The sequence below is a fragment of the Amyelois transitella genome, chromosome 20 (assembly GCF_032362555.1).
Source record: "Amyelois transitella isolate CPQ chromosome 20, ilAmyTran1.1, whole genome shotgun sequence".
NCBI classification, from domain to species: domain Eukaryota; kingdom Metazoa; phylum Arthropoda; class Insecta; order Lepidoptera; family Pyralidae; genus Amyelois; species Amyelois transitella.
This window is the reverse complement of record NC_083523.1, coordinates 7,983,884-7,994,608: the sequence shown is the minus strand read 5'-3', so window position 1 is coordinate 7,994,608 and position 10,725 is coordinate 7,983,884. Positions and strand designations below refer to the sequence as shown.

The window sequence follows — 10,725 nt, the reverse complement described above, 5'->3', positions numbered from 1 at the left end:
TAAATTGTCTAGAGAAACTGAATAAAAATTATTTCTAAATCAATCAATAATTTTATGAGTTAAACAATAATAAATGTTTTATTTCGTACTTCTTACAACCTCTTGTAAGCCCTCATATATAATATATATGTAATAGAGAGTACAAATATGAAATCCGTAGTGATGGATACATTCACTACAGAGTATCCGTCCGTAATGAAACAAGTGTGGTCTAATATAAAATAACTTTATTATTTAGTATAAGTTCTTAAAAATAGAAACAAGCCTCAAATGATCACTGCTAAACGGTTTTAATTACTAGTTTTTTTATTATTAAATATTACTTACATTAAACTCTTATACATTTTGTAAATAAAAGCATCTGTATAGTTTCCAAAACATTTAGAATCTATTTACATGATAACCCAATACCCTTATGTATATTTTCATCAAACATTACACACATTACACTCATGTTTTTGTTAAATTTATTTAGTTATATAAATTTAAAGTAAACTTAATTAAATAGATATCGGTTCAATAAAACAAATCAATGCCTAAAGATAAAATAAATCGGTTGCATGTGCCATGTGGTCCCAGCAACTTAAAAAGGACCATTACATCTTTCCCCTGAACGTCGTAAAAGGCGACTAAAGGAATTGGCACATTCATCTACTTATTAAAAGTTTTCATGCTATCACTATCTGAATCACAATCCAGCTGAGAGCCGCCTTCAATCTTTTCAAGACTGATGGCTCTCTCTACCCCGTGAAGAAATTCGAATTTTAATTAATTTATTAGTGGTTACCATTTGCCTTACAAGTTTTTGTGGTTTATAGTGAAACGATATGTGATAAAGTTTCGTTTTCAATCTTCCATATAAAATATTTCAACTAAGAGTCTTAACCCTTAACTGTTTATAAATATCCAGTAATTAAATTACTTAACTCTATTTTATAATAGTAATTTTCTTTACTACCCGTGAATCAAAGAGAACCACAGTTTTTTTGTGATAAATCTACACAATCTTTTTGTAATTTTTATGTTTTGACCACCTAAATAAACAATAGGACTTAACAATCATTAGAATTCAGGATCAGGTGCATCAACAGCATAACCACATTTTTGCAACGCTAATTTTATTTCGCCGAAAACAGTAGGATCTTCGATTGTCGCTGGTAACTTGACAAGTTGAGAGCGTGCTAGTTTGGCTATGGTCCCGCGTAGAGCTTTGCCCGAACGGGTTCGAGGAAGTGCCGGCACGGCTACTGCTTTTCGGAACGATGCGATTGGTCCAATCAGGTGACGGACGAGGGATATCAACTCTTGAGTCACAGTACTCTCGGCTACTATTTCTTCATCTGTGAAAATACAAAGGATTTGCCTATTAGTTACTTATGAACATACCATTGACACCCTAAGTTTAATGTACTTAATAGTCGATTTCCACCTCTATCTATTCGGTCTGATTATGAGTTTTTACTAAAAACTCATAATCAGACCGAATAGATAGAGGTTTTTAGATACTTCATAGGAACAAAAATTACCTATGAAGTATCTAAAAACTTTTTAGATACTTCATAGGTAATTTTTGTTCTAAGAATATACCTAAATACATTTAACTAAATAACTTACACACTTATGAACAATTTACTAATAATATTTAAACACAGTTTCAGTACGGAATAAATATATTTTAAAATAAGAATATTTACCGTCCTGTGGTGGTCTCATCACGTACAGACATAGAGGTACATCTCCTTTTGTGGGATCAGGTGCGCCCACGACTACAGCATCGGCTACTCTAGCGTGCTTCAGTACAACGTCTTCTAGGGCTGCGGTGGAAAGACGATGTCCGGCCACGTTGATGACGTCATCAGCTCGAGCCACCACCCACACGGCGCCTTCGATGCTTATCCAACCAGCATCTTGAGTGTCGTAATAACCCTGTAATGGCTTTTATCGTCAAGTCAAGACAGACAATTTTGATGAAAGTCATTTGAAAAACCATGCTCTTCCTCACTACATAGTATAAAGCAAAGTTGCTTCCCACTTTCCGCGTCTGTATGTATGTATGCTTATATCTTAAAAAAATACACAACAGATTTTAATGCCTTTTTTTTTTTAATAGATACAGTGATTCGGGAGGAAGGTTTATATGTATAAATTCTTCCCGTGCGACTTTTTTTAAATAGGCAAAAAAATGGCATACCGGGTAAGATTCGAAATAGGTCTTTTTGAATCTTTCATCAGCTTGCCACAATGTCGAGGCAAATCCTGGTGGTAATGGCAATTTTGCGACCAGTCTTCCAACTTCTCCTGGTTGACATTCGGTTCCGTCTTCTCTCAAAGTTCGCACTGAAAATAAAACACAGTTCGGGCCCATGTAATCCCCATTTTGACATTCGGAGTTAAACAATTTAATAAAAATTTATTATATGAAAATATTTTGTAAGTACAATATTTGCTAAAAGGTTTTCAATGTTTTATTTTAATACATTACGGACTTACTATCATATCCCGGCACAGGGTAACCTGCTGAATGTGGCGGTACAGATTTCACGCCGTAACCAAGGCACGCTGCGGTTATCGCTGACCCTGTCTCCGTCTGCCACCAGTGGTTCAAAACTGGTACTCCGAATATACGTTCCGCCCATTGCTAGAATGAAATACTCGTATGAATATTATATTTACGTTTACTGTATGTATCTTTAAATATTGGCTAGGCATATAGAAATAGCAGTTAGTTATATTGTAATTTTTTTTGTAGAGATCGCCAGTAACAACTTGTATACTAATGAATTATAAAGTTGATAATGTGGGCTAATAGTTAAAACTAAGCTTATACTTTCACAGAATGTAATGTATCTTCTTTATGCTGTTTTTGACAGCAAATTACTCGTTCAGAATATCTCTAGTGGGTATCTCGTACGTAAACAGTACCTACTTTGGATCATGGTTTTAGCAATATGTAGATAATTGCTTATTCCTATAATCTTTTACAACAGCGCACTAGTAATCTTGTTACGTGGCAATGACAAGTGTCAATATAACTTAAATGGTACTTTGTGTTAATTAAAAACGTTAGCATACAACTAATTACTGCGATGGAAACAAAAAGTGTCATAGGGCGGAGTTCACAGACCACTGTTAAAGTATATTAGCATTTTAAAATGCACACGGTTTAAATCTACAGTTTAAACGGTAACATTTATTTATTTAAGTATTTTATTGCTAGTCCAGTAGTGCTTATATAATAAATACTTAGTAGTATAACATAAACTTACTCTCGTATCTTGATCGCAATGCTCTCCTGCAATAAATACCGTTTTTAAAGACTTTCCGCAATATCTTCTGGCATATTTAGCTGATGGATCTGCCCTTTTCAGAACACGGAATGCCGTGGGTATGGTGAATAACGCATTGACTCTATGTTGTTCGATGATCCTGCAATGGATGTAATTTACATATGTTTATGCAATTATGACTGTCAGATTAATTGCCAAAGACACGTGGATACCAGTAGGGGAGAATTAAGTGACTAAAAGTGTAATTAGGAAAAAAAATATCGACATTATTTTTAATACAGTTCTTACAAAGTTTGCAATAAAGTGTGAACGCCATCAAAAATATAAAAGGTGTGATCATTTACCTAAAATACTGTCCTGGATCCGGAGTCCTGTCAGGCTTGCCCTCATAGAGAATAGAAGTCAGGCCAGCAAGAAGTGGTCCATAGCAGATATATGAATGTCCAACTACCCAACCAAGGTCGGAGGCGGACCACCAAACACCTTTCCTCAAGCCATACACTGCATGCATTGACCAACAGAGGGTGGCTGCATGGCCACATGGTCTTTGTATACCTTTAGGAGCATCTGTTGTCCCTAAAAAAGTAAATATCCAAATTATTACTTTCAGTTCACACATACCTACACAAAACATTATTTATTTCCGTTAAAAAATAAGCAATGAATGCCTAAGATAACGCAGATTCTTATCTTTCTTGAGATCTAACCATGACATCGATAGCATCTCCGATCACTGTTGAAGAACTGGAAATGAAGATTAGGTATATATTACCATTCTTCTTCCTTTACGGGATAGACAGACTCGACAGTATTGAAAATACTGGAAGGCCTTGTGTCGTTGTCATGAATTAAATAATACAGAAAATCTATAAAATAAAACGAAATGAGCATTCAAAAGCATCTTGTTTGCCCTTACCAGAAGTGTACAGAATATACAAAGGTTCATCGAAATGAGCAGTGAAAAGCATCTTGTTTGCCCTTACCAGAAGTGTACAGAATATACAAAGGTTCATTGGCCTCCACTGACACACATGGTACAGGATCAGCCTCCAATGCATCTTCCCAAGAGATGTCCCTCCCTTCTTCTAGAGTACACTCAAGAACTCTGCGCCTTTGGTATATTATACAGCATTGGGGTTGGTGAGAGCTCTGACAAAGGGCTTCATCCAAGATATCCTTATACCTGGAAACAATACATACATACATATAATCACGTCTATATCCCTTGTGGGGTAGATAGAGTCAACAGTCTTGAAAAGACTAACAGGCCACGTTCAGCTATTTGGGTTTCAAATAGAATTGAGATTCAAATAGTCAAAGGTTGCTAGCCCATCGCCTAAAAGAAGAATCCCAAGTTTATAAGCCAATCCCTTAGTCGCCTTTTACGACATTCATGGGAAAGAGATGGAGTGGTCCTATTATTTTTTCTATTGGTGCCGGGAACCACACGACACTGGCACTGTTAACAATAACAGAAGAAAAAAGTCCTATTATATACTTTTTAGAAGTAAGGTCAATTCTTTACTATCCAACTATTATCATAATATCTGTCTTTTCAGTAAATAAACAATAACAACAAAAATAAACGTTTATCGAGTGGTTCAACTTCTACCTGAATTTCTTGAGTTGATCCTAGATGTACCTTATATACTTTTAAAATAATAACACAAGGATCCTTTACTTAAATAATAAAATAAACAAGCCATTGTATTACACTACGCGAATAAATTGTCGTCGACACAATGTCAACGCTACCTAAAAATAAACCTGGAAAGTAGGAATACTGGTACCACCTAAATATTGGTGGCACCAGAAATTTTCTCTTTTGTCTGGTTTTAGTAATTTATTGCAACTATTTGACATGACACTCTTTGAACTGACAACTCAAAAGTTTTTGACAGTACAATTTCCCGCGTTTTTGTAAATAAAATTAAACTAGGTAGTTACCTTCATTACATTACGTATTTTTTATTAATACACGAAGTACCTACCAAATACCTCTATAGTTAATTTTCTAATTTAATAAAAGTACAGATTAATGAAATATAGGTACCAATAATTACATTTGGTAACTAGGTAGGTACCTTCCTAGGTATTCACGTTCTTAATTTGTCGTGTTAAATAGATTTTAATCGAAACTTAAACTAGATTTAAAAAATATTTTAATGTCTTACCTAACAATTTTGTTTGGCTCTACTCCACAACTAGCTGCTACGATGACAGTTGGTTCCGCGTGCTCTATCCTGGTTCTCAGTTCACGAGCAGCAAATCCTGGAAACAGAACACATCATCATCTTTTGTTTTTTAGCGGCATCACCTGCGTTTATCCTCGGTGAAAATCTTGGGATCTACCGCGATCCAGGTTAGTTTACTTAATAAATAATTAAATATCTCCTAAAAATCTTAAGTCTTTTCGAGACTACTAGTATTGTTTACATCGAGATGGTTAAAGACGTGAAATATGTATGAGCCGGGCGAAGACCAAAGTGAAGTTATTGGATGATAAATTCTTCCAAAATTTTTTCAAAATGACCTGACTAAAAATTAGCTGTATGTAAAGTGACCATACGTCCCGCTTTCGGCGGGATTGTCCCGCTTTCAGGCTGTCTGTCCCGCTGTCCCCAGCGAGAGCAAAAATGTCCCGCTTTTGCAAACGAACCAAATTTTTATGCTTGTTTTATATCAACATCGCACTCAAATCTCGCTGACGAGAACAGTCAGTCAAAAATACTAAATGTACAGACAAAATATTTTTACTGTTTTATTATATGTATAGATTAATTAATTATTCATAATTAACTTATATATTAAGTATAAAGTATATTTTTTTATTTACTTATGTACAAAATTCCGTAAGCGTCCCACTCTGACGCAAAATAAATGGTCACGTTATGTATGACTCAACTGACCTCCAAAAACGACGGAGTGTATTGCTCCAAGTCTGTTGGTGGCGAGCATCGCAATGATGGCTTCAGGGATCAAGGGCATGTAGATCAGTACCCTGGAGCCACGGGTCACGCCCAGGGCAGACAGCTTGCCAGCTATCCTAGATACCTGGACAATAAATGAAGTATAGGTTTAGTTGTACCGGGTGACTTTTGGAGAGTAAATTTTCGCAAGTTTAGCTTAAGAAAATAAAGCATTTACGAGTTTATATAGGTATAATAGATTTGTCATAGTACAGTCGCCGTACGGTTAAACAGGGGGTTTTAATATAAAGCAAAAGCGTAGGGCAGGGGTACGGTTACCTTATGGTATATACAGTTTCTCTGCAGGCGACTGTATCATTTCCATGTTTTGGTTAGATACCAAAACAGATAGCAAATTCAGATTATGTGATTTGATGTTTATGGTACAAAACGAGGGAAACAAACAAATAAAAATTGTTAATGGTTGGTAAGTTGCTACTCGTAAGTTTACAATTATAATTTTATTGTACAAATTTTCGTAACTTTTTATTTAATGACTTTCAGTTTTAGTTTCAGTTCACTGTGTTTTTTTTTTTTTTTTGTTTGGGATAAAGGCTTGATTGTATTTTAAATACCTATTAGATGTGAATAAAATACCTGACACTTCAGCTCGGCATATGTGATCTTCCTCACAGTGTCAGTGAGAGGAGAGTCATGAACCAACGCGACCTGATCTCCTTTGCCAGCCACCACGTGGCGGTCGATCGCGTTGTGACACACTGATAACTCGCCTCCCACCCACCTAGAGAAGAAAAGAGCGAAAATTTAAACATAAAATAGGATGGCTCTTTTGTATTGGTGCCGTGTGGTTCCCGGCACCAATACAAAAAAGAATGGGACCACTCCATCTCTTTCCCATGGATGTCGTAAAAAGCGACTAAGGGATAGGCTTACATACTTGAGATTCTTTTTTAGGCGATGGGCTAGCAACCTGTCACTATTTGAATCTCAATTCTATCTTAAAGCCAAATAGCTGAACGTGGCCTATCAGTCTTTACAAGACTGTTGGCTCTGTCTACCCCGTAAGGGATATGGACGTGATTATATGTATGTATGTTTGTAAAATAGGATAGGCAGGTACTTCATAGGTTCTGCCTTGTTGATTGACATAACATCACAAAGCACCAAAACCACTGGGTCTTGAGATTTTTTGGCATTAAGATATTATAATGTAGTCTATAGAGTGCACTAAGAGATTTCCCGAAATTATCGCGAGTACAGAAATTGAGCCACATTTTCTTTCTATGTTCTTATAGTGAGAGGAAACGTCGTGGGGAAACCTGCTAATTCAGGCAACTAAATTGACGTCCGATGAAATTCTGCAGTGTAGTTTGTTCCGCCGCTTCTTCTACACATGCGCTTTGGAAGCAGTAGTAGTTATAATAAGATTTAAGTGATGTGACGTGAATAAGTGATACCTTGTATCCAATTTTGAAAATAAATCTATTCTATTCTAACTGGTGTTACCATTATCTGATACCCATAAGTAAGGTTCGCCTAATACAAGATCATGGTCATAAGTTCACCCCGAGCTCCTTTCCAGAGAGGCTAATGCCAAGAGAAGATGAAAAGACATACATATAAACATTATCTAATAATCGTTCGTGACGTCATGATTTACTATTATACCGATAATGAAGCGAAGGAAGTATGCAGAGATCGTGTCAAGTGGAAAGAGGTAGTCTCTGCCTACCCCTCCGGAAAAGAGGCGTGATTTTATGTATGTACTAGAGGCCGCCCGCGACTTCGTCCGCATGGAAACCCTATCAATCCCGCGGGAACTCTGGGATAAAAACATACCAAATTTCATGCTAATCGGTTCAGTAGTTTTTGCGTGAAAGAGTAACAAACATCCATACAAACTTTCGCCTTTATAATAGTAGTAGGATGTAGGTATGTATTATACCGATACTAACCATTTGGTAAACGGTGGGCTGGTGTTATCCAGCACGCGGTTCCACGGTTTGGTCCATTCCAGTTCCTTCCCCACTTCTCCCCAAAAACCCTCGGGGTCGTCCAAGGAGCGCCTGTGGGCCCGACGACATTCTTCGGTCAATCCGCTTTCTCCTAAATTAATAGATAGGTAATAGTTATCAATAAGAAAACAGTATCTATGGAATGGCCTATTCAACCTTTAGATTAATGATGGGATAAAAAATTTCTACTTATATAAATTTTGTCGTATAGATACAACGGCATCTGCTAATCGTTTAATTTTATGGGATGGCAAACAATGTTTTCCATTTTCTGTTTCCGAGTTCATGAAATGAAATTTGCAGCGAAAAACGGGTAAATTGTATTTTTGTCAACTTATAAGGATGTCGGACTTTTGAAAGTTTATCCGTCACGTATTTAAATGACCTTGAGAACCTACTTAAAGAGATAGAGTATAATCTACATTTTACACTTTATGTTCTGCTGGGAAAGGATCACACCTTTTATATACCAAATCCTTATTGTTTATTATTATGTAGTGACGTTACTCCTTGTAGTTATCATTATGCCCATCAAACTATTGTAGTTTTTCTTATTTGGGCTCAGGACAGGACTATAGATTTCATTTAGCTCCATCATCCAGCCCTAGGTAACTAGCACCAAAATATTCATCAAGATGGAACCAACGAGTCCAAACTCGATGTGAAAATATCGTTTAATTTCAGAGTTCCCATGACTCACTCCCGGTTCCATGATCAGATAAACGAAATTGTCATGCATTTACACATCTTAATACTTTATCTCTGTATGTTCTGTGAGATCACTCCTTATAAGTAAGGGGCGACTAAGATTATTACAAAACCCCCTTATTTAAATGAGAGAATTCAGTGATATTTTCGTATTGCCACAATTAATCTATTTATTTTCATTTGTAATTATGGTATTGAATAACGATAACTTACGTTATTGGGTACTTATATTGTACAGTTTTGTGATATACTCAAAAAAAAATTTACAATATATAAGTGCCTAAAAGAAAAATTGACACAACTCACCAAAATTCTGAATATCCGCTGCGGTTACAAAACTCTTCTTTTTCAACTCACTGATAGAAGATTCGAACTTATTTTTCTCGATCTTATTCCCTACATCGCTTTCTTGATGCATTTTAGATTAAAAAAAAAACTTTTTTTCTTCAATCCGCCACACAACAGTTCACAAAATGCAGTGATTTTTTTTTCTGGAGCACTCGCGGCCAAGATAATACTTATTCTAATACTGCTGGCATATCGTTAACAACTCTATTGTATGTGTATTTTATATTCATTTATTCATGTCACTGGTAATTAAATAATCTGATTTTCCGACTTCGTAAATGTGGAGTGCATCAGTTCTTCAACTTAAGACTTGCAAAGAAATACTTACGTACCTAAGTAAGTCTAAAATCTTTAGCATGAGTTACTTACCTAGATGTAGGTGGAGAATATGTGACTCTTCTTTATTCCTTAAAAAAAAATCTATCGATATTACACACCCTGGTATCAAAGTTTCTAATCTAAACGCTTTTTAAATTCTTGACGTGATTCGAGTGGAGGCAATATAGCTGTAAACTAGAAACAACTTATCATTCTAAGAAAAAACTAAATTATAGTAGTCTATTTCGCCTTTGCTTTCTCTCACTCGACAATGGAGGAGGCAGAAAGAATTAGTGTAATACTAAGTGTAGATGGTTTAAAAATTATTACTGTTGCCTTTACGGTAGAGGAAATGACAAAAACAACTCAATCCACAGAAATCGGCCTAATTAGTCCTATACTATTCCGATTGCTTACCTAATCCCAATTTTTGTTAAAAACATGAAAAAAGAAGTAAATACATATGTTTCGGATCAAAATAGCTATGATCATTGCCCATTTTATTATGTTCACCAGCTTTAGTAAGAGGTTTAAGATAATTGTAGATACATTAACTGCAATTACTGAATTAATTAAAGTTCACAGATTGACCCTGTTCTTTTGTTCCTGTTTGAATGTATCTATGTATTTAAAAAAGAAGAAAAAATGGTGTAAGATGGGTCATGACGACCCCAGAATTTAGATTATGTAATAAGGATTATCTTACTTCAGCCAGTTAAACGTGACCTTTGTGTCTTGTAACCATTGGCTGGCTCCTTCCTTAGCTATAAATGTGTATGAATAGTCTTAAAGGCTATCCCAAAATACCGATAAAAAAAGGTAAGATCGATCAGAAAAAATCAGACAAGTCAAAAGTCGCTTCGTAACCTGGATCTTATACTCAAATTCAAAATTTCTATTCATTATTATGGGACTAAGACGATCTCCCGGAAGCACACAGCTGGTGGGCTAAACATTCAGAGAATCGTGCATGTGCAAAAATTAATTCTTTCTGGTGTTTGTCCTCGTCTCTAGAGAGGAGACCGGGGTCCGTTTTGACCATGATCCTAGACTGGGTAAGTCAAGTTTTTAAACGAAGCGACTCCCATCCAATGCCGCAACCTTTGCAGGGGAACTCTA

At 35.9% G+C, this 10,725-nt stretch overlaps 1 protein-coding gene across 2 annotated transcripts; it reads right to left on the bottom strand.

Annotated features, from left to right (window-relative positions):
• Positions 1–281: 281 nt before the first annotated feature.
• Positions 282–10,509, bottom strand: LOC106131536 (acyl-CoA synthetase short-chain family member 3, mitochondrial). 2 transcript variants are annotated; one of them, XM_060950037.1, is made up of 13 exons: positions 10,474–10,509; positions 9,247–9,328; positions 8,173–8,323; positions 6,854–6,998; positions 6,197–6,341; positions 5,462–5,558; positions 4,271–4,470; positions 3,632–3,863; positions 3,267–3,426; positions 2,491–2,638; positions 2,192–2,337; positions 1,695–1,926; positions 282–1,340 (listed from the first exon to the last, which is right to left on the bottom strand). In XM_060950037.1, exons 1-13 carry the CDS (start codon positions 10,507–10,509, stop codon positions 1,063–1,065), a joined length of 2,052 nt encoding a protein of 683 aa, XP_060806020.1. In that variant the 3' UTR covers positions 282–1,062. The 2 variants fall into 2 exon arrangements, with proteins under 2 accessions (XP_060806020.1, XP_013186107.1); XM_013330653.1 differs by lacking the exon at positions 10,474–10,509 and having other exon boundaries at positions 9,247–9,358.
• Positions 10,510–10,725: the final 216 nt, after the last annotated feature.

Excerpts from the sequence above, each read along its gene's own strand:
- LOC106131536 (XM_060950037.1), bottom strand. The coding sequence starts at position 10,509 with ATGAATAGAAATTTTGAATTTGAGTATAAGATCCAG. Across the intron at positions 8,324-9,246 it reads AGCGGATATTCAGAATTTTG|GAGAAAGCGGATTGACCGAA; the intron begins GTGAGTTGTGTC and ends CTATTAATTTAG. Across the intron at positions 6,999-8,172 it reads AGCCCACCGTTTACCAAATG|GTGGGTGGGAGGCGAGTTAT; the intron begins GTTAGTATCGGT and ends TTTCTTCTCTAG.